Genomic DNA, 23,416 nt, shown 5'->3' with positions numbered 1-23,416 from the left:
CTTCTTCCTCCAGACATCTGGGCACAGAGAAGGGGCCTCATGGGTGGAACTCAAATGGTCATGTGACTTGTCATGTCAGTTTCCATTGTTCAAAGAGGAACAACAAAGGGGCCCACAGCAAAGGCTCACACAGAACCAACAATCTCAACATTTAGGTCAATCCCCTCAGGAGAAGGAACATTATAGTCTGATTGCAGAGCAGACCTGGGTTCTAGTCTAGCTACCAGTGCTTGTGATTTGTGTCCTCTGGCCTGAGCCAGTCACTTAATAGAAGTACTACAGGAAGCTGGGTAGGGTGGCATATGCCTGCAATCCCAGTGATAGACAGTAGACATAGAAAGACCATGAACTGGAGGCTATTAATTGTAGCTATTGAGTTTGAAACCAACCTGGGATACATGAAACCCTATCTCAAACCAAACAGCAAAGCTCATCAAAACTCCAAATACTACAGAGAGGCCATAGATCTGGTCATGTGTTACTTTGGTTGGAAACAGAGAACTTGAAGATGTCCGGCATTTTCTCATTAGATTCATTTAAACACATTTTGTGACTATTAATATTTTCTTTTAAATAATATATATATAATGTTGAAGAGGAAATTGAGAGTCTCTCCATTTCTGTGACCTCAAATACAATGACTTGTGAATTTCTCCATCTGGCCTTGGGTATTTGCAGAGGCTGAAAGATTCCACCAGAAGAATAGGAAACTGAGCTGGTCACCCAGGCCCACCTACTGGACATACTATAGAGTCTCTCCATGGGGCTCCCTGGGCAGGTGTCAGGGAGTGCTCATGCTGAGATTGGGCAGCACATGAGGGAGATGAAGATGACAATGTCATCCTAGGAGACAAAGAAGGTGCCATATGGGGACAGGAAATCTGTGTGCTATTGTAAAGCCACGGCTACAGTTTGAGTGTCCTGTCTACACCACCCTCTCTAGTCTCTCCTCCACTCTATCCAGACCCCAGTCTGGGTGGTTACTGTGGGTCTGCATGTTGTCTCTGGGGTAAACAAATCAAGGAGTGAGTGGGAGGGTGGGTGGTGAGACAGGATGGGCGGACAGATGGACAGTTCTCATGGATGATGGTGTCTGCAGGGTCAGCACCCACAGGGACTGCACTGTGGATATTTTGAGTGGAGTTTCTGGGATTGGATGATTCAGAGAGAAATAGGTTGGGTATAAAATCAGAGTGTGACCTCTGGGACACGATCAGGAACTGCAGTCTGAAGAAACCCAGAGCATGCCTGGAGAGACCCTGTGTACTCAGGTGAGGACTGCGTAAACATGTGGGGGCAGATCTTTTTTTTTTGTGGGAGGGACAAGTTCTCACTGTGTAGCCCTAGCTGGCCTGGAACTCAATATGTAGACCAGACACTAACAGACACCCATTTGCCTCTGCCTACCAAATGGTAGAATTAAAGGCATGTACCACCTTGCCTAACTTGGGATTTCATTTTCTTAATTACATTTATTTCTGTATTCTGTGGGGACAGGGCACACTCCTGCTACAGCTGAGCAGCAGCAGGTTCTAACCCTGCAGCCTGTCACCCTCCATGGTCACATGTATACAAGACCCATGTGTGCACAGCACAGCCCAGGCTGCTCCTCCACAGAAAGTGCCCCTCCCCTGTGACAGCATCATGGCTGCAGGGCCCACTCACTGCTTCTGGGGGAAACATGGTTGTCACTGCTGGAGACTGATGACAGCATCCTGGACAGAAATCATCCCACAGAGGGTCCCTATGGGGATCCAGCTAAGTCCAGCACTTTAAACTAGAACAGAGCCCGGTGACTTGGGATTAAGGCGCCAGCAGGTGGCAGCAGTGAGTCTGAGCACAAAGGGGCAGCCAGGATCCTGAGGAATCAACCAGAGCCTGTTGTGTAAAAATGCTGGGGTCCAACAACTGACATATGGCAGCCTCATCAGGTTCCACCCCTCCTAGGTGACTTAGAAATCAGTGAACTTTCATTCACAGACCCTAGACAGTATGGCGAATGAAGCCTGGAGGTGAGTACTCATGACCAGGAGGGTCCCCTCTCCGACCTCACTGAGTATAAAGACAAGGTTCATGTAATAGAGCCCTTACCTATCTGGCACACACAGAACACTAGGTTCTATCTGAAGTAGGGAATATAGGGCACAATGTGGCACACTTGTCACCCCAGCACATGGGAGGGGGCAGAGAGGAGGATGAGTATGTGTTCACGATCATCCTGGGCTACATAACAAGTTCAAAGCCCGACACCCCACCCCCAGGAAGCCCTTTTAGACTAGCACGATAGCTTTGTCCAGGGTCCTGACTGACTGTACTACTGGGGCCACCTAATGCTTAAGATTCTGTGCCTTGGTGTGTCAAAACGTAAAAGGAATGTACAAGCGTGTCTGTGTCCAGCTGTTAGTGAGGCCATGGGTATTCTGTCTATGACCATGAGGGCTCAGGTCAAGAGATCAGAGGGCTATGGGAACTGTGAGGAAGGCAGAGAAATCAGATATGACAGAATGGGGGACTATGGCAGGAAAGCGTGGAGAAGGCAGTCAATACCAGGAAACTTAAGGAAATGGGAAGCCACCTCTGCACATGTCACTCAGGGAGATTGACGACTGGTCCTCTAGGGCAAGAATGTCTTCTTATTCTTCAGGGAGCTGATGGCATCTTGTCATGGGGAAGAGTGTGTCAACCATCCTATACAACTATGTCTGAGGTCACCAACAGCCTCAGTCCCACCTCTCAGACCTCCATCCTAGTCACAGGCCAGCTGTGTCCACTCTCGGAGATGTCCCAGGCAATATGTCATGAGTGGCACATTGCTGCTCTGAGCTTCCTTTGCCCATTTGGTTCAAAGAAGGTTCTAGAACAGCCACAGAGGAAGTCACTCGGTGCTTTGTGGGAACAGCCTCCTGGGACCCTGCCTTTGAGGCGAGTTCAGAGGCTGCACCAGCAGGCAGCCGGAAGTCTGTGTGGAGAGAACGACTATAAGTACTTAAAGGAACAGATGTCCGGTGAACCCCCCATGTGCCAGTCATGTGACATGTGCCAGGGCTGCTCTGATGCTCGGCATCCTCTTCTGAGTGTGTGATAAGGACGGTAGGAGGCAGAGAGGCTCCTTCAGGAACTGGAGAAGATTTGGAGTCACTGTGGAGGTGAGGGAGATGATCACGAGAAGCCCAGGGAAGTCATAGACTCGGGAGCAGTGAGCAGCCAGGGAGAGAGTGTCCACTGGCCTTGGTTTCCCGGACATCGTGAAGAGACCATGAAAGGCAGGAAGAGGGCACTTTGATAGCAAGGTGAGCATAAACTGAGTACTTCTCTGAGGTTTTTAGAGAGACACAGACACAATTGGGAATGGACTGAGGGGAGGGCAGGAGTGGAGGAAATGTGGAGGTGAGGAATCAGTGATCACAGTCCACACAGGACATGGACAGAATTGGATCAGACAGGAGGTGAAGGTGGAAGAGAGGAGATCCTGGTACGCTGTGATCAAGGCTCTACCTGTCAAAAATGGGACCTGGGCTCAAGGGCACAGCCATCTTGTCAGTGACCACAAGGGTGGATCATCTGCTACAAGAGAAAGAAAAAAATGGTAAAGGAAGTTGTTGACCACAGGAAGTGGAGATGGGGAGGTCCTGCCCCCACTCAGTCCTCCTCATGAGGAGGCCCTGAGGTTGTGAGCCTCTGTACCCTGATTCTCTCCTGAGCCCTGAGCACCCCAGGGTCCCTCCACAGGGCCTGTTCTGCTGCCTGATGGCTCTGCAGCTCTTGATTCCTAGAGGAAACCAGATCATAACATGGACCCTGTTTCTGCTGCTGCCAGCACCATGGCTGCAAGCTGGTGAGTGATGGGGACCTCAATATTGGGACCTTAAACACAGGAGAGACCCATAAGGCTGGGAAGAACAGGCTGTCATGAGGACAGGCGTATGCTAGAGGAGCCTGCCAGTGCTAAGACCCCAAGAAAGAGCTCATCCTAGCATTGGTCCAGACCAAGCCGTCCTTGTCCGTCCTATCCCAAATGGGACAGTGGGACATAGGTGTAGTCCTTCCTGTGTCACACATCCACCTGTGGATGATGGCTCGGAAAACTCTTAGTTGTCCTTTCCATCCCCTGCAGAGACTTCAGATTCTCCCCATCCTTCCCAGGTAACTCAGCAGAATCCAACAGATTACATGTCTATTGGATGAAGCAACCAGCGCACCTCCCTGGTATCCAGGGCAGCTCCATCAAGATCCCCTTCTCCTTCTCCTTCCCCTGGGAGTTGACAGATGAACCACAGATGAGGATTCTCTGGAGATGGAAGCACTTCCATGGGGAATTTATCTACAACTCCTCCTCGGGTTTCATACATGAGCATTTCAAAGACCGGTTCATCCTGAACTGGACACAGCCTCAGACATCCGGAGTCCTCAGAATCCTGGACTTGAAGGAGAAGGACCAGACAGTGTACTTCTGCCGAATTTATCTGAACACAACAGAAGGCATGAAGATCTGGCAGTCGATTGGCGGGGACTCACCTTACCATCACCCATGGTGAGCCACCCTGGCTCTGGCTTTGGTGCCTCTGACATCCTGTCCCCTAGATGTCACCTCAGCTCCACACCTCTGAGCTTTCTTTCATATTTCTTTCCTTGGCTCTGCCAACAAAATCTTTCCTTGTAGTTGGGACAAGCCTTTGCTGTCTCTTCTGACCTTGTCTGTCACTCTGCTCAGATGGAACGCCACCCCCTCTCTAATCCTTATCTTGTGTTATACCCCTCAGTTCACCATTTTCTGTTCACCATTGACACTGCAGTCTTGAACACTTCTGTCCTTCCCCATGACCTTGAGGTGGGTAGACTTCTCCAGGATGTCGCTGACTCACTATGTCCTGTTTCAGGTCTCCACTGGTCCCTGTGTTGATCATCTTCACACAGCTCCAACCTAAGACCAGAATGAACACTAGGTGCCCATTGGGTGTTCTTGATGTCCTGAAGTCTAAGTGTGAAATGCCACCTGTCACCACAGCCCCCCATTTCCCCCTCCTAGCTCCACAGCACACACCCCTCACCTCTCCCTACCCACTCCTGTCTTCTCTTCATTTCCCAACTCCTCTCTCTTCTTTTGCCCTCTTGCCCTCCCCACTCCCACACAAGTTCCAAATGTCTTGGGAAATCATGTCCACATTGACATGTTGTGACTGCTCTGTCTTCTGATCCCTGCCTCTCCTCTGGGACACAAGTAACTGCAGTCCCATGCTCTGGGAACACTGAGTGGCTTTTACTCCTCAGTTCTTCGTGTGGCCCTACAGGAGCTGGGGGCTCTGTGTGCTTCCTTGTCCATCACAGCCTTGCTCTGTGGCTATTTCTTTATATATTGGTGTTTGGCTTTTAGAAGACAGGATCTCACCGTTTAGCCCTGGTTGTCCTGGAACTCACAGAAATCTGCTCGCTTCTACCTCCAAAGTGCTGAGATTAGAGTCACACGCCACCACAACCAGCTGTGGCTCTTGATTGGACTAATGCTAACCTCTGAGATGACGCCCACAGCCCCGTTCCTGTGCAGTCTCTGTGGCTGCCATGTTGACCTGATGTCACATCAAACAGCAGCGGCCAGGGCTCAGGGCAGGGAGAGAAAGGAGCTGCTTCTAGGATCTAGAGCAGTGACTCTCACCCTTCCTAATGCTGGCACCCTCAAAACAGTTCCTCATGGTAGTCCCCTCCCCCTCACACACATAGGCTAAAAGGTTATTTCATTACTACTTCTTAACTATACTTTTGCCACTGTTACGATTTGTTCTGTAAATATCTGATATACAGGATATCTTATGTCCCACCACTGTGGGGGTGGCAAACCACAGGTTCAGAATGGCTGGTCTAGTTTTTCAAATAGATACATTTTGTGGAAATTAACCTTAGTGATGTTTGTAGAGGAAATGAATGCCCTCTGCCCTGCACTGAGCTGTACACTTAAGGACAAATTATATATATTCTGTTATACACGTTTATACTCTGTATGTGATCATGAGGGTCTGTTATTCAGTGTGTTCACATTTCTTCATGTGCATGTGGAAGCTAGAGGACAACTTCATGTGACATTTCCTTATTTTGTGAGACAGGGTCTCTCACTAGCTTCAAGTTTGCCAAGTAGAATAGGCTGGATGGCCTTGAGCCCCAAGGACATGCGGTCTCCACCTCCTCTCTGCTGGGATTACAGGTCACTCAGCTGTGTTTGGTGTGGAACTGAATGTGTGTGTGTGTGTGTGTGCATGTATGTGCATGCATGCATGCGTGTGCGTGTGTATGTGCACATGTGTGTATGTGTGTGAGTATGTGCATGTGTGCGTGTGTGTGTGTGTGCGTGTGCGCGCGCGCACACACACGAGTGCGTTTTCCTCACAGAGATCTTGCTGCTTCTGCCTCCAGGGCTAAGATTAAAGATCATGCCCAGGTCACCAGGGTCTTCACATGGATTCTAGGGATCAATATCAGGTTCTAAGTTCCCAAGAGCAAACATTGTGGGCTGAGACATCTATGAAAGTTACTGACGTTTATGACAAGAACATCTGTATTGCTGTGGCTTAGCCGTCTGTGACCAAATGAAAATCTGAGGACACACCACCAGGACGGACAGGTGCAGAGCGTACATTGGAGCTTGCTCTCCTAGAGTCTCAGCCTTTGTTCCTCTTTCTGTGGGAACTTCTGAGAGCTGTTCCTCATCCCACATCCCACAGGGGAGTCAACATGTGATTCTCACCCCATCCCTCCCTCATCCAGGGAAGATCTGTAACTCTCATCTCTCCCCAGTTGTCAGAACCACCATACAAACTCCCTCCATCATCACCTCTGCTGGCCTGGAGGACACAGAGAGCCAGAGAAATCCTTCACTTGTGAACCTGGGAGCCATGGTCAGGGTGGTGGTTACCACAGTTGCACTTATAACCTCTGCCTATGCATTGATGATCTTCCTGTGCTGGGAGCAAAGGTAAGTGTCCAGGACAGGCCCTCACCTGAGCTTCCCCTCTGAGTTCTCTCAGCTGTGGGCGATAGGGAAGGATGAGCTTGTGCTGGGCAGAGTCCAGAGAACACAAGGGCAGGAGGAAGGGGGCTGAACTCAACCAGGGCTGAATCTGTGCCCACTGTCCCAGAGTCCCAGCTGGAAATTAGAGGATCAAGTGCAGATGGACACAGAGTCTGCTCCTGAGGAATTCATGGGGCATGTGGGAGCCTCAGGGGCTGGCTGCTCATTTGGAAAGACCTGTAGCTTCTATACAAGGTCTGAGGTAGACCAGCATTCAAGGACCACAGCTCACAGGAAGTGAAATGGGTTAAAATGAGACAACTGTTTGTGTGACAACTGTTTGTGTTGGGGATACGGTCTTATAACGGGAATTAAGACAATGGTGAATATTAAACCCACAGATGAAAGAACATGTATGGAAATGACCTACACTAAAAGAGGCATAAATACGTGCCCTAAAAAACAAAACCCTGCTGAGAGAAATTACAGAAAAGCCTGCAGGGTAGCTCTGGTGATGAATTGGTTGCCACACAAACACAAGAACTCACGTAAAAAGTTGGCCATGTTGCAGATGTTTGGATAGGCAGATGCATTAGGATCCCTGAGGCTCACTGTGCTGCCAGCCCTGCATAATTGCTGAGCCCCCTGCCATTCACAACCACAGCCATCATTGTACTCTAACATCCACAAGAGTGTGCACAATGCAAATGTATACATGTGTACTCGGAGTACTACACAAAAATAAATTTTTAAATTTAGATAAATAAATATAAGGGTATTTTCAGCATTGAAAATTTTAGACGTTAAGTCCTTATAATGCAAAATTCTCTAAAATTTTAATACACACCTGTAGTCTGAGTTTCTTTCCTGCCTGGTCCCATAGCCGATTAGCCTCAAACAAGCAAACAGAGGCATGTTAATTTTAAACTGTTTGACCAAAGGCTCAGGCTTTTTATTGGCTGGCTCTTTCTTAATTATTAACCCATTTCTATTGAACTATGTATTGCCACGAGGCTGTGGCTTACCCATAATCCGGCATGTTACTCCTTTGGCAGCTACATAGCTTCTCCCCCAAAACCTCTCTCTCCATCCTCTTCCCAGAATTTTCCTGGTCTGGTAGCCCTCCTATGCTTCTTGCCTGGCTACTGGACAATCAATGTTTTATTCATCAAACAATAAGAGAAACATATAAACAGAAGGACGTCCCCCAACACACTCCTATACAAATCCCAATTTCATTTTTGTAGAGATATGTGACTTATCTTTTAAAATTCATAAGGACTCTAAGAAATAAAACTGCAGACACATTAGAAGAACCCTGTAATTCCAACCCTAGGGAAGTACACAGATAGGATCAGGAGTTCAAGGCCATCTGCAGTAATGTAGTAAGTTAAAAGTGACTTGGGCTCATTGAGACCTTGTACACACACACAACAAACAAACAAAACACCAAGTGTTGTTTGGTTTCAGAGGAAATTCGATTGCATGGTAAGAAGACTGCAGGATAAGTACAAAGAAAAGTGGAGAGTTATAGAAAGCTCAGAAGTAGTGATTTGAACTATTTAAGCCCATGGTTCTCAGAAGGGCTCAGCCCTCCAATGAGATATAACGAGAAACTGAGAGCTGGAGAGCAGCAGCCTCAGACACAGCACAAGTCTGACTGTGACTCCAGCCCTGAGGCTGAACTGGCAGGGCTGCAGCAGGCTGCACTCACAGGGAAAGCTACAGAGCCGGTTCCCAGGGAGGCAAAGGGGAGGCATGGTGAGTGCAGAGAGGGAAAGCAGGGAAGGGACAGGAGTTCAAGGCAGGGGGAAGGAAGTAAAGGGAAAGGGGATGGACAAGGAGCAATGGACCAGGAGAGCTTTCCCCTGATTGGCTGTGCTGTGCTGAAGGACAGCTGAGGACTGGCCCCAGGTCCTGGTGACTCTCATCCTGTCCCTGAATGGCTGCTGCAGAGCTGTTTGCTGCCCTGGGCCCCTAATGTTGTCTGAACACAGAGAACAGCTGAGAGGCAGAGGGAGGGTCAGCATGGCTGCCACACTGACACCGTTTCTTCTCCTACAGGCCAGCACCCTAAAGCCAAAGCCCAGCCAGGTGGGCGCCCGTCATCCCAGCGAGCAGGTGTGGTGGTCAGCATAAGGACAAGCATGTGTATGCTGTGTCTCCAGCAATGGCACACAGGGGAGGAAGTGGGTCATTGCTGTTAGGCTTTGCCATTCCAAATGCTCAAGCCAGGACCAGTGTCTCCTCCCTCTTCCTGCTGCCTCCAATCTGGATGTAGAATGAACAGCATCCTAGGTACATTTACAGCTCCATGTCTGCCTGTGTACCACGAAACTTCTCACCATGATGATGATAAACTAAACCTTTGACACTGTAAGCCAGCCCCAATTAAATGTTTTCCCTTGTGAGAGTTGCTGTGGTCATGGTGTCTCTTCACAGCAATGGTCTTTGATTCAGACAGGCTGTTTGGGGAAATTTGTTGTAAGAGGCATGCAAGAGAGCTAGAGAGATGATTCTGCCAGCAACGCTTTGGGGGGGGGTAGGGGGACACATGAGGATCTTAGCTTGATCTCCAGAACCCACATTATGAACCTGGCAGGTGGCATATGTTTGCAATCCCAGCCCTGGACAAGCAAGAGTCAACCAGAGTCATGGGCTGTCTGTCCAGCTAGTCTAGCCTAATTGCTGAGTTCCAGAGCAACGGCAGGCTATGTAATAGCCTGTGGATTCCCAAGGGGACAAACATGGTCATGACATTTCCTAAATTTATTTTAGATCAAGTATTTTAAAGTTATATGTTAATGGATAAAAGAAACACCAGGAGAAGAGCGATAGCTCAGTAGGAAAAAGGAGCCTGCTGCCTGGCCCAAGAATCTGGGTTCAATTCCAGGGCACACAAGTGGTGCAAGAAAACTGTCCTCTCCCTCTCACAGACACCTGCACACACCTGACATCGTCTATGAGACCCCAGATTACAGATGTCCAGGAGCCAGGACCTCTCTCCTGGGAGGAGAGTTTACAGCAAAGTAGTGACCACACATCCTGCTCCCAACTGTCCTCCCTGCCCCAGGCTGGGAATCAGAGAGCATGTCTGCAGGCCTGTGCCATGCAAACACCCTGTCCTTGGAAAGGTGTAAGAAGAGACCCCACAGTTCTGCCACGTGAGCTCTGATGGCCTTTCCCGAGCCAGGTCATAATATCTTCCTCTGTCCTGAGAACCGGATGAAGCCGTTTCAGTCTATGGAATTAATAACACTTTCGTTACATGGCTTACTCCCAGCAATCCATCTGTTTCTCCTTGACCCCTCCATGCTGCTCCACAGGTGACAGACATGGCTTGCTTGGGTCCCATGTTGAGCTTCCTTTCCTCACAGGCCATCTACATGCAGTTGCTTTCCTTATTTCCAGCCATGTTGATATTCTGACCTCTGGGGTCGTCTCTAGGACAAGACTTCCTTCCCAAAGCCGGTCTGTCTTCACATTTGATTGTCAGTGGGTCAGCTTCTACTAAAGAGCCTCTGCGATATAAGGACAGCATCCAAGGACTGATCAATGAAAACTAGGCTGCTTTCAAAGCCTGAAGACAATTAAGGGCAATGTGGCAGTTGGAATGTAAATGGCTCCCTTTAAGCTCATAGGGAGTGGCACTATTAGGTGGCTTAGCTTTGTTGGAGTGGGTATGGCCTGGGTGGAGGAAGTGTGTCATTGTGTGAATGGGGTTTGAATTCTCCTATGCTCGGTCTATGCTCAGTTTAGACTCATTCACTTCCTGTTGCCTGGGGATCAAGATGCACCATGTCTGGTTGCACGCTGCCACGCCCCACCATGATGATAGTGGACTAAACCTCTGAAACTGTAAGCCAGCCCCAATTAAATCTTTTCTTTTATAAGAGCTATCATGCTCAAGGTGTTTCTTCACAGCAATAGAAACCCCAAGGCAGGCATGGGTGAATGCGATCCACCAATCACTGTCCTGCATAGGTGTAGCTCTATTCCCACCAATCACAATCCTCAAATACCTACCAATCATCAGCCTTGCTGAGTCATGGGAAAACTGTCCCCAAATCCATAAGACTAGCTCAAAATGGAGGACTCATGGAGAAGTCACCAAGGCCTCTCCTGGCTAAAGTGAAGTCTCCTGGGGCAGCAGAGAGATGTCTGCAGTGGTGTCACTGCATCCAAGCCTCCTGAGGCTGAACCTGCAGCAGCCATGGTCACAGTTATTTTGGCAGCTGAGGTGCTGTCTCTTCTGAGCATCTTTGAGGTGTTCACATAAGCAAGCTGCCAGTCACCTAAAGGGTGTCTGTTCTTCATCTCTTCCCCACAGGCAGCTGGGTACAGAAAAGGGACCTCAAAGCTGTTACTCAAATGGTCATGTGACTTACCGGTTCAGTTTTCTGTGTCCACAAGGGAGAAACATCAAATGGTCCAGCAGCAAAAGCTTATCCTGGAACATCATTAAGGTACTTCACTTCTGGCCAAATGCCCTTAAAGGAACATTACTGCTCAAGTAAATGGTAGACATGAGTCAAACATGGCTGCCAGTGTTTAGGATTTGTGTTCCCTGGCCTGAGCCAGTCAGTAACAAAAAATACTAGAGGAAGCTGAGTATGGTGGCATATGCCTGTAATCCCAATAATTGACATCAGAGATGGGAAGATCATGAACTGAAAGTTATCATTGCTACATATTAAGTTTGAGGCCAGCCTGGGCTCTATGAGACTCTGTTTCAAAACCAAACAAACAACAAAGCTAACCAAAACTCCAAGCAGTACAGAGAGAACGTGGAGGTAGATTGTCCATCAGCTCCATACATCAGATTGTATGGAGACAGAGAACTTGAAGATGTCACCAGTTATGTCTTGAAAGTCACTGGTACATATTTTGTAAGTATTAATTATGTTTTTTAAAGCAACAGACATAACATTGAAAAGGGAATTGGTAGTGTTTCAGTTTCTGTGACCTCAAACTCAATGATGTGTGAAGTCCTGCCTCTGCCCTTCAGTATCTGCAGAGGCTGGGAGACTTCCTACCAGAGGAGCAGGAGACTGAGCTGGTCACGCAGCCCCACCCACTGGGCCTCTAGGACACAGTGCAGAGCTTCTTCTTGGGGCTCCCCTGAGCAGGAGTGCAGGGAGTGCTCACGTTGAGGTTGGGCAGCACGTGAGGGAGATGAAGATGAAGATGATGATGATGCCATCCTAGGAGACAAAGAAGAGGTCAGGCGGAGGTGGGGCAACTTGTTATTATAAAGCTGCAGTGTCCTGTCTACACCCTCATCCACCATCCTTCTACTCTGGCAATCCCTCAGGCCCCAGGCTGGGAAGGTTAATCTGGGTCTGTATGTTGTCATGGGACAAGAGAAATCAAGGAGTAGGAGGATACATGGTGTGACAGGAGGGGTGGGCAGATGGATCGGAAGTAGTGTCAATGAGGTTATCTGTCTGCACCTGTGGCATATACCACGCCCATTGGGGGTGGAGACAGGGCTGGACATTACCTGGGGGAACTAAGTCTTAGGAGGGGGCTTGGAGCACTCTCTTGCTTGCAGCACAGGGATAGGAGAACATCCGGAGGCATCCTTGGGACCAGGAACCTGCTGGTGTTCATCTGTCTATGTTGTAAGTTATTTCTTCCTGAATAAACATCTATTCGGCCTGTTTGTTTCTCTTGATCCTTATTAAACATCAATAGTTATCTTCTGTGTTGGGGCCCACAAGGCCTGTAGTGTGGGTTATTTGAGGGAAGTTTCTGGAATTAGATGGTTTGGTTTTCATCACTCTCATGGGATAACACAGTTGGATATAAAATCAGTCTGAATGCTGGGGACAGCATCAGGAACTGGAGTCTGAAGAGTCACAGAGCCTGCCCTGGAGACCATGTTTACTCAGGAGGAGGACTGGGTAAATGTGTGGTGGTGGATCCAATGTAAAAGGTGCCTTGCATGATTTGTGTGTGTGTGTGTGTGTGTGTTTGTGTAGGCGCGTGTGTAAGTAAATGTGTGCATGTATGTGAAGGCCAGAGGACAACCTCAGGTATCACTCACTACTCAGAACACCATCTACTTTGAGTTTTTTGTTTGTTTGCAGGTTTTTGTTGTTTGTGGTTTTTTGTTTGTTTTGAATTTTGGCTTTTTAAAATTATTTATTTAATTTACTATTTTATATGTCGATCCCAGTTCCCTCTTGTTCAGGTCATCTGTCTCTGTGGGTTTCTGTAGCCTGGTCTTGACCCCTTTTCTTATCACTCCTCCCTCTCTGCAACTGGATTCCAGGAGTTTAGCTCAGTGTTTAGCTGTGGGTGTCTGCTTCTGTTTCCATAAGCTACTAGATGAGGGCTCTATGATGGCATATAAGTTAGTTATCAATCTCATTATCAGGGAAGGGCATTTAAGGTAGCCTTTTCACTGTTGCTCAGATTGTTAGTTGGAGCCGAGACAGGGTTTCTCTGTGCAGCTTTGGACTCTATCCTGAAAATAGCTTTTGTAGATCAGGCTGGTCTTTAACTCTCAGAGATCCACCTGCCTGTGCCTCCCGAGTGCCGGGATTAAAGGCGTGCACCACCAATACCCAGCTTGATTTTTTGGCTTGTTTGTTTGTTTGTTTGTTTAAAGGGTTTTTGGCTTTTTGAGAAAAGATCTCATTCTGTGCCACTCCAGTTCAGGACCTGAATATACTGACCAGGCTGGCCACAAACTCAGAGTCCCACTTACCTCTGCCTCTGCCTCCCAAATGCTAGAATTAAAGGTGTACAACACCATGCCTACACCACCTGGCTTTTAATTTTTTAAATTATACTTCCCATACACTAGTATATGACAGTCTTGTTAAGGCCAGATGATCCTTGGTGACTTAGAAATTGAGCGACCTTTTATCCATCGACCCCAGACAGTAGGGCAAAGCCAGATAAAGCCTGGAGGGGCATGCTCAGGACCAGAAGGTCCCCGTCTCTGACCTCATGGAGTCTAAAGATGTGGGTCATCTGGTAGAGTCTGTGTGTGCTTGGCACACACAGAACCCTAGGTTCCATCTGCTTCAGGACACAAAGGTGTGCAGTTGGGCACACAAGTCACCTCAGCACTTGGGAGAGCAGACAGGAGGGTCAGTAGGAGTTCAAGGTCATCCTTGGTTACATAACAAGTTCAAGGTCCAGCCTGGGCTACTTGAGACCCCACCCAATAAAGAGGGACCACTTCCTGACAGATACCCTGTCCCTTCTCCTGACTGACTGTTCATCTGGGGCCAACTCATCCCAAAGGCTCTGCCTGCATCTCTAAGGGTACAATGGATGCATCTTGAAGTGTGTCCATGTGCAGCTAGCCCTGAGGCCATGAGAATGAGGTCCATGACCATAAGAGCTCAGGTCAAGGGATCAGAGGGCTGTGGGGACTGTGAGGAAGGCAGAGAAAGCAGATATGACAGATGGCAGGCTGCATAGCCAGCTACAGGGAAGAAGGCTATCAATGCCAGGAACCTAAGGAAATGGGAAGTCACCTCTGCACATGTCACTCAGGAAGAATGATGCCACTTCCTCTGGTACAATCATGTCTTCTTGCTCATCAGGGAACTGATGGAGCCTTGTCACAGGGAAGGGTAGGATGACCTTTCTACAGAACCAGCCCAGAGGCCACGACAACCTCTACCCCCATCTCTCATGTCTCCATCCTAGTCACAGTCTGTGTTGCCTCTCAGAGATGTCCCATGAAGTATGTCATGAGTGACACATTGCTCCTCAGAGCCTTGTTTTCCCAATTAGTGCAGAGAATGTTCTGGAATGACCACAGCTAGACCAAGTCATCTCTAGAACTTCAAGGGAGGTGTCACCTGTTCCTGGCCTTTAAGGTAAGGCTGAGTGATGCCTTTTGGCCAGGCTGACAACTCAGTGCAGAGCAGAACCCTACAAGGACTTAGTGAGGTCCTTCATCTGATGCTGGCATGACCGGAGCCAGGGCTCTTTCTGTGGTCGGGAGGGCAGCAGGCTCTTTCAGAAACAGAATAAGCTTTAAAATCCATGTCTGGGAAGGCTAGGGACATTGTGAAATGGGCAGGGCAGGGCAGGGCAGGGCAGGGCAGGGCAGGGCAGGGCAGGGCAGGGAAGTGCTGGTCTACCATGACTTGGTTCATCCTGAGGACTATATGGAGTTGCTGAAGAAGGGCAAGGGCTCAAAGAGCAGAATAAGAAACCATGTTCTACATGGGACTAGGAAGATTGAGTCAGAGGAGGAATAGACAAGAGAAGAAAAAAAGAAAGAAAGAAAGAAAGAAAGAAAGAAAGAAAGAGATACCATAAAAGAGGGAGCCATTATAGGTTTGAATAGAAAATTGACTCTAGAGAAATGTCCATAGACCTACAAGACTGACCCCAACTAACAAGCTGAGCAACAGTGGAAAGGCTACCTTAAATGCCCTTCCCTGATTGATAACTAAATTATGTGACATCATAGAGCCCTCATCTAGTAGCTGATGGAAACAGAAGAAGACACCCACAACTAAACACTGAGCCGAACTGGAACCCAAATGCAGAGAGAGAGAGAGAGGAGTGATAAGAAAAGGGAACAAGATCAGGCTACAGAAACCCACAGAGTCAGCTGACCTGAACAAGGAGGAGCTCATGGACCCCCAGACAGATAGTTGGGAATCCAGCATTGGACCGACTCAGACTCCCTGAACATGGGTCTCTGTTAGAAGGCCTGGGCAGTCTACGGGACCTTTGACAGTGGAACCAGGATGTATCCCTGATGCACAAAAGGACTTTGGGAGCACATTCCCCATGGAGGGATACTCCCTTAACCTAGAGGCAGGAGGGAGGGCCTAGGCCCTACTCCAAATGACTTGACAGATTTTAATGATCCCTCCTGGAAGGCCTCACCCTCCCTGTGGAGTGTGTGTGTGTGTGTGTGTGTGTGTGTGTGTGTGTGGAGGGGGTGAGATGGGAGGGTGGTCAGGGGGCATGGGTGGGAGAGAGGGAGAGAAGGAACTGGGATTGATATGTAAAAATAAGAAAAATAGGAAGGAAGGAAGGAAGGAAGGAAGGAAGGAAGGAAGGAAGGAAGGAAGGAAGAAACCACGTTCTAGAGTTGGGAACTGAGGAAGCATCCACTCCAGCATCTCCATCATTAGCATCTCTTAGCTGAGTATGGGATTCAGCTGCTCAGCTTTTCTCTCCCGGAAAGAGCACATGCTCGTCCAGGAAGCCCCTTCCTTGAGATGATGGAGGCTGAGACACAGAGAACAGAGAACCATCAAGACAGGAAGATATGAGAGACTGGGGAGGGGAGGCAGGATAAGGAGGGAGGAAGAGAAAGACAGCCTGGATAGACAGGAGGTCAAGATGGGAAAGAGGCCTCCATGGTGATGTCAAGGCCATATCTTCTAGCCAAAAATGGGGGGCTGGGCTCAAGGGCGCAGTCATGTTGTCAGTGATCAGAGGGCAGATCTTCTGCAACATGAGAAAGAGGAAGTCAGATGATTAAAAAAAAAAATTGGTGGCCACAAGGAGGTGCAGATAAGGAGGTCCTGTCCCCATTCAGTTCTCCACATGAGAAGGCCTGGAGGGTGTGGGTCATTTTAACAAGATTCTCTCCTGAGTCCTGAGCACCCCAGGGTCCCTCCACAGGGCCTGTTCCCCTGCCTGATGGCTCTGCTGCTCTCGATTCCTGAAGGGAATCAGATCATGGCTTGGATCCTGCTTTTGCTGCTGCTAGCACCATGCCTGCAAGCTGGTGAGTGGAGGGACTTTGCTATCTGCCTTAACCACAGGGTGGGCCAGTGGGGCTGGGAAGAGTGGACTGCCATGTGGATTGGTGACTGCCCTAGCAAGCGGCCAGTCTTCTCTGCCCCAAGAGAGTACTCATCTTCAGAGTTGGTCCAACCCAACCTTTCTATCTTTTCTGTCCCACCAGCCATAGGACAGTCCTTCTTGTGTCCCACACCTGCCTGTGAGTTGTTCTTTCCATGTCCTGCAGTGGCTCCAAATTCTCCCCATCCTGCCCAGGTAACTCAGCAGGATCCAACAGAGAAAGATCCTTTGCGGTTAACCAACCAACACGCCTCTCCGGTGTCCAGGACGGCTCCATCGAGATCCCCTTCTCCTTCTACTTCCCCTGGGAGTTGACAAAGATTCGGCAGATGAGGATTCTCTGGAGATGGAAAGTCTTCCATGGGGAATTTATCTACAACTCCTCCCCACCTTTCATACACAAACATTTCAAGAACCGGCTCATCCTGAACTGGACACAGCCTCAGACATCCGGAGTCCTCAGAATCCTGGACTTGAAGGAGGAGGACCAGACAGTGTACTTCTGCAGAGTTCATCTGAACACAACAAAAGGCACGGAGAGTTGGCAGTCAATTGAAGGGACTCAACTTACCATCACCCGTGGTGAGCCATGCTGGCTTAGGTTTTGATGCCTCTGATTTCCTCTCCACTAGATGTCACCTCAGGCTCCACACCTCTGAGCTTGGCTTCATATTCCTTTTCCTTGGCTCTGCCCATGCCTCTGTCCTAGTAGTTGTGACAAGCTTTTGCTGCCGTCTCTGACCTTGTCTGCCATTCTCTGCTCAGAGAGAACCCCACACCTAACTAGGCTTCATGATGGGCCCTCTACCCTAGTTCATCCCCTTTTTGTTCCAAGTCTAACACCACGGCTCTGCCCACTGCCCCCATTCCCCATGACCTCCAGGTGGGTTGACGTCTCCAGGATGTAGCTGACTCACTTGGTCCTGTGGCAGGTCTCCACACAGCTCCCACCTAAGCCCAGAATAAACAGTAGGTGCCCACTGGATGTTCTTCATGTCCTACAATCCAATTGTAAACTGCCACCCGTCACCACAGTGCCCACTAGTCCTGCTAGCTCCCAGGACACATCCCTCACCTCAGCCCTACACACCCCCTCCTCTCGGTTTCCCAACCCCCTTCCTTCCTTCCTTGCCCTCACCTTTCCCACAGAAGCCCTTGGGATTTTCAAAATAATGCCTCCTTCATGATGTGTCTGAAGACAGAGCAGCTCATCCGAGGCAGAAGGGACTGCAGGCCCATACACTGGGAGTACTGATACCCAACCCAGTCACTGTGTGGTCCTGAACATGGCCATCCTGGAGCCGCAGGAGTCGATGTACTTGGTTCTTGTTCACAACCTTGCTGTGTAGATGTTAATTTCTTTATTTACATTTTTGTTTTATAGCACAGGGTCTCACCACTTAGCCTTGCTTGTCCCCAAGCTCACAAGTAGACCAGGCTGGCATGGACCTCACATAAATCTGTCTGCCTCTGGCTCCCAAGTGCTGAGATAGTCATATGTTGCGACGCCCAGCTGTGGCTCTTGATTATATTGAGGTCAACCTCTGAGAGGACGCCCTGAGCGCAGTTCTCTGTGCAGTCTCTGTGATGGCCATGTTGACCTGGTGTATTGTCAAACAGTAGTTTCCAGAGCTCAGAAAAGGGAAGGAGCTGTTTCATGGTTCTTGAGCAGGAGTTCCCAACCTTCTTTACTGTGACCCTTTAAAAAGTTCCTCTTATTGTGATGATCCCCAACCATACAATTTCTTTGTTGCTGCATCACAACTTTAATTTTGATGCTCTTATGACTTGTAATGTAAATACATGATATGCAGGATACCTGATAATCCGGCCCTTGTGAGCTTAGGGACACACAAGTAGAGAACAGCTGGGTTAGGATTTCCCAATAGAAATATGTTACAGAAATTGACCTCAGTGATGTTTGTAGAGGAAATTAATGTACTCTGCTCTGCACTGAGCTATACACTTACAGCCAGAATTGTATATTTTCTGTTATACATTTTTGTGTATTCTGTATGTGTGATGTGGGTCTGTTAACACAGGTGTGTGTGTGTGTGTGTGTTTGTGTTTGTGAATGCAGGAATGTACACATTTGTTCATGAGCACATGTGAGACTATATGACAACTTCAGGTGTCATCCACCTTTGTGTGTGTGTGTGTGTGTGTGTGTGTGTGTGTGTGTGTGTGTGTGTGTCAGGGTCTCACATTGGCTTTGAGATTGCCAAGTAGGCTAGGCTGGATGGCCAGTGAGTCTAGGGACATGCTGTCTCCACCTCCTCAGTCCTGGGATCACAGCTCACTCAGCTGTTTTGGTGTGGAACTGAATACACAGACAGGGTGGTGGCTTTATATCACAGATGTCCTGCCTCTGCCTCCAGGGCTAAGAGTAAAGGCCATGTCGGGTTCACTCAGGCTCTGCATATGGGTTCTTGGGATTAATCTCAGGTTCTAAACTGCAGAGACCAAACACTCTATGGATTTAGAGATCTGTGTACATTACCTACGTTTAGAACAAAACAACTACTTCTGTGACTTATTTACCTGTGACCAAATGAAGATCTGAGGACACACCTCCAGGACAGGTGCAGAGCGTGCATTTGACCTTGCTCTCCTAGAGTCTCAGCCTTTGTGCCCCTCTCTGTGTGAACTTCTAAGAGCTGTTCCCGTCCCACATCCCACAGAGGAGACAAGGTGGGACTCACCCCCATCCCTCCCTCATCCAGGGAAGAAGTGCTAACTCTAGTCTCTCCCCAGCTGTCAGCACCACCATGAAAACTCCCTCCCTTAGTCACCTCTGCAGTCACCACAGCTGGCCTGGAGGACACAGAGGGTCAGAGCAATCCTTCACTTGTGAACCTGGCAGCCACAGTCGGGGTGGTGGTGGCCACGGCTGTGCTCATAACCCCCGTCTGTGTGTTGATGATCTTCCTGTGCTGGGAGCAAAGGTAAGTGTCCAGGACAGGCCCTCACCTGAGCTTCCCCTCTGAGTTCTCTCAGCTGTGGGGGATGGGGAAGGATGAGCTTGTGCAGGGCAGAGTCCAAGGGACACAAGTAAAGTAAAATGGCTGAACTCAACAAAGACTAAATTGGCACCTACTTGCCTTAGAAACCATGTGGATCAAGTACAGATATACACAGAGCCTGTTCCTGTGGAAGTCAAGGGGGCATTTGGGTGGTCCAGCTCTTGCAGGTCAATGTCTAAGGTTGTCCTCTGCCATACACATGTTTTCACATATGAAAATATACATACTCACATATATACTGCCCAAAAATCTTTTAAAATTTTTTGGGAAACACTAAAATATGTAAGGATATTTACATACTGTAAAATATATACTGTAAGTCCTTACAATGCAAAACAATCAAGAAATTCATTGCAATCCCTATTCATTTCCAACTGCATTTTTGTGAAGACAAATGGTTTGTCTTCTAACATTCTTAAGGATTCTAAAAAATAAATATGGGAACACACCTAGGAACATCTCTAATCCCAGCATTTGAGAAATGGAAAGAGAAGGATCCCAAGTTCAAGGCCATCTGCAGTTACATAGAAAGTTGAAGGCGAACCTGGGCTCATATTGACCTTGTACACATAAAACAAGAGCCAAGTGTGGACTGTGTTCAGTGTAGATTTAAATCTACAGTGAGTAGAAGACTACAGATGTATAGTGAGATCAGTAAAGACTAGAATATACTAGAAAGTGCAGAAATACAGACTTAACCATGTAGCCCCTGGTTTTCAGAAGGGCCCGGCCCTCCAATGAGGGAAGAAGAGGAACTGAGCTCTGGAGAGCAGCAGCCTCAGACACAGCACAAGTCTGACTGTGACTCCAGCCCTGAGGCTGAACTGGCAGGGCTGCAGCAGGCTGCACTCACAGGGAAAGCTACAGAGCTGGTTCCCAGGGAGGCAAAGGGGAGGCATGGTGAGTGCAGAGAGGGAAAGCAGGGAAGGGACAGGAGTTCAAGGCAGGGGGAAGGAAGTAAAGGGAAAGGGGATGGACAAGGAGCAATGGACCAGGAGAGCTTTCCCCTGATTGGCTGTGCTGTGCTGAAGGACAGCTGAGGACTGGCCCCAGGTCCTGGTGACTCTCATCCTGTCCCTGAATGGCTGCTGCAGAGCTGTTTGCTGCCCTGGGCCCCTAATGTTGTCTGAACACAGAGAACAGCTGAGAGGCAGAGGGAGGGTCAGCATGGCTGCCACACTGACACCGTTTCTTCTCCTACAGGCCAGCACCCTAAAGCCAAAGCCCAGCCAGGTGGGCGCCCGTCATCCCAGCGAGCAGGTGAGGGGCCTTTCAGGATGTTTGCTCTGAGAGACATGCAAGGGAGTAGAGAGATGATTCAGTCAGGAAACCCTCGAACATGGACAGGAGGACCTGAGATTGATCCAGAAAACACACATTATTAGCAAAGCAGATGGCAGGAAATTGTACCTTCAGCCCTGGACAAGCGAGAACAGAGCAGAGTCATAGGGCTCGATGTGCAGCTACTCAACACTAATAGGAGAGTTCCAAGCCAGTGAGAGGCTATGTCACAAAAAAAAAAAAAAAAAAAAAAAAAAAAAACCCAAAAAGATAAATCATATTAACAACATTTTCTAATTCTTATTTAAATGAAGAATTTTTAAATTACTTATTAAAGAACAAAAAATAGTGTGGGCAAACAAGATAGCTCAGTGGGAATGATGTTGGCCGCCTAGCCCAAAGAACCTGGCTTCCATTTCTGGGGACCTAACTGATACAAGGAGAAAACTGGAAAATCGTCCTCTCCATCTCAGGGTCACCCACAGGCACCTGATGAGACACTGTCTGTTAGTCCCCTGCTAACAGACTCCAGACCAGCATCTGTCACCAGGGAAGTGAGTTTACTTAAAAGTATGGGTTGCTGGCCACACATCCTGCATCCCCTCCCTTCCCCTGACTCTTTAGTGAAGACCAGAGAGGCTGCAGGAGGGAGCTGTGATAGATCCTTTCCTTGGACAGGTACAAGAAGAGAAGCCACACTTTGGACATGTGGACTCTGATATCCTCTCCTCAGAACCAAGGTCGTCTTGTCTACTCTGGTCCTGAGAACACAATGGTGCTGTTCTCTGTCTGTCTGGAGAAGTAATAACACTTTTCAATAAATGTCTTACTCCCAACAATCATCTCAGTGTGGCTCTTGTCTCTCTCTCTCTCTCTCTCTCACACACACACACACACACACACACACACACACACACACACACACACACACACACACACGAGACCTCTTAGAGAGTTGCAGATTGTGTCCAGGACAAGGCACACAGCGAGTCCACACTGAGAACCACTGCATGAGGGTCCTGGTATCTCTCTTCCTTTCTCCATGGTCACCGCCATGTCATCCACAGCCCCTGAACCCTCCATGCTCCTCCTCAGGTGACAGACTGGGACTTGCTTGGGTTCCATGTTGAGCTTCCTTTCCTCACAGGTCATCTACATGCAGTCTCTTTCCTTGATTCCTGCCATGTTCATATTCTGTCCTCTGGGGTCTCCTCTAGCATAAGACTTCCTTCTCAAGGATGGTCTGTCTTCACATTTGATAGTCAGAGGGTCAGCTTCTACCAAAGAGCCTCTGAGACATGAGGACAGCTTCCAGCCTGACAAATAAGAATAACAACCTTTATAGCTTTAAAGGGATATCTGACATTAGGGTAATGAACAGAGAGTCACAGGAAGAACCCACCTAAGAATCTAAGCAATGGTGGAGAGGCTGCCTTAAATGCACTTCCCCTATAATGAGACTGATGACTACTTTAAATGCTATCCAGTAGCTGATGGCAGCAGAAGCAGAGTTCCACAGCTAAGCAATGAGCAAACTCCTAGAATCCAGGTGTAGACAGGGAGGAGTGATGAGCAATGCAGTCAAGACCAAGTTGGGGAAACCCACAGAAACAGCTGGCCTGAACAAGACTCCAGTCAGACATCTGGGGAACCAGCATAAGACTGAACCAAGCCTCCTGAATGTGGATGTCAGTTAGGAGGGCTGGGCGGTTGATGGGACTTCTGACACTGGAGCCAGTATTTATCCCCAGTGCACAAATGGACTTTCAGAGTCCATTCCCTATGGAGGGATAATCTCTCATCCTAGATACGGAGGGGAGGGCCCAGACCCTGCCCCAAATGATGTCACAGACTTTGATGATTCCCCATGGAAGGCCTCACCCTCCCTGAGAGTAAATGGGGGTGAGATGGGGGAAGTCGGTGAGGGCCATGGGAAGATGGGAGGGAGAGGGCACTGGGAATGATATGTAAAATAAGATTGTTTCTAGAGTATATTTTAAAAAGAAAAGAATGAAAACCATGCTGCTTTGACAGCCACACGGACATTGTGGCTGTTTGCCTGTATCTGGCCCTCATAGGCTCACAGGGAATGCACTATAGGAGACATAAAATTGTTGGAGTAGGTATGGCCTTGTTGGAGGAAGTGTGTCATTTTGGGGATGGGGTTTAAGGTCTCCTATGCTCAGTCTATGCTCAGGTTAGACACAGTTGATTCCTGTTGCCTAGGGATCAAGATATAGGTCTCAGATCCTCCTCCAACACCATGTCTGACTACATGCTGCCATGTCTACCATGAAGAAAATGGACTAGAACT

The 23,416-nt window shown here is 48.6% G+C and overlaps 1 protein-coding gene and 1 pseudogene across 1 annotated transcript; both read left to right on the top strand.

The window, feature by feature from the left end:
* Positions 1 to 1,992: 1,992 nt before the first annotated feature.
* LOC127237336 (paired immunoglobulin-like type 2 receptor beta) lies at positions 1,993 to 21,933 on the top strand. The gene is made up of 6 exons (XM_051205569.1): positions 1,993 to 2,012; positions 4,115 to 4,531; positions 4,878 to 4,981; positions 6,754 to 6,961; positions 21,025 to 21,081; positions 21,781 to 21,933. Exons 1-5 carry the CDS (start codon positions 1,993 to 1,995, stop codon positions 21,035 to 21,037), a joined length of 762 nt encoding a protein of 253 aa, XP_051061526.1. The 3' UTR covers positions 21,038 to 21,081; positions 21,781 to 21,933.
* Positions 16,556 to 19,747, top strand: LOC127237155 (paired immunoglobulin-like type 2 receptor beta-2; annotated as a pseudogene).
* Positions 21,934 to 23,416: the final 1,483 nt, after the last annotated feature.

Source organism: Phodopus roborovskii, unplaced genomic scaffold (genome assembly GCF_943737965.1).
Source record: "Phodopus roborovskii unplaced genomic scaffold, PHOROB, whole genome shotgun sequence".
Classification (NCBI taxonomy): Eukaryota; Metazoa; Chordata; class Mammalia; order Rodentia; family Cricetidae; genus Phodopus; species Phodopus roborovskii.
Note: the sequence above shows the minus strand (reverse complement) of the source record. Positions and strands in the feature narration are given on the sequence as shown.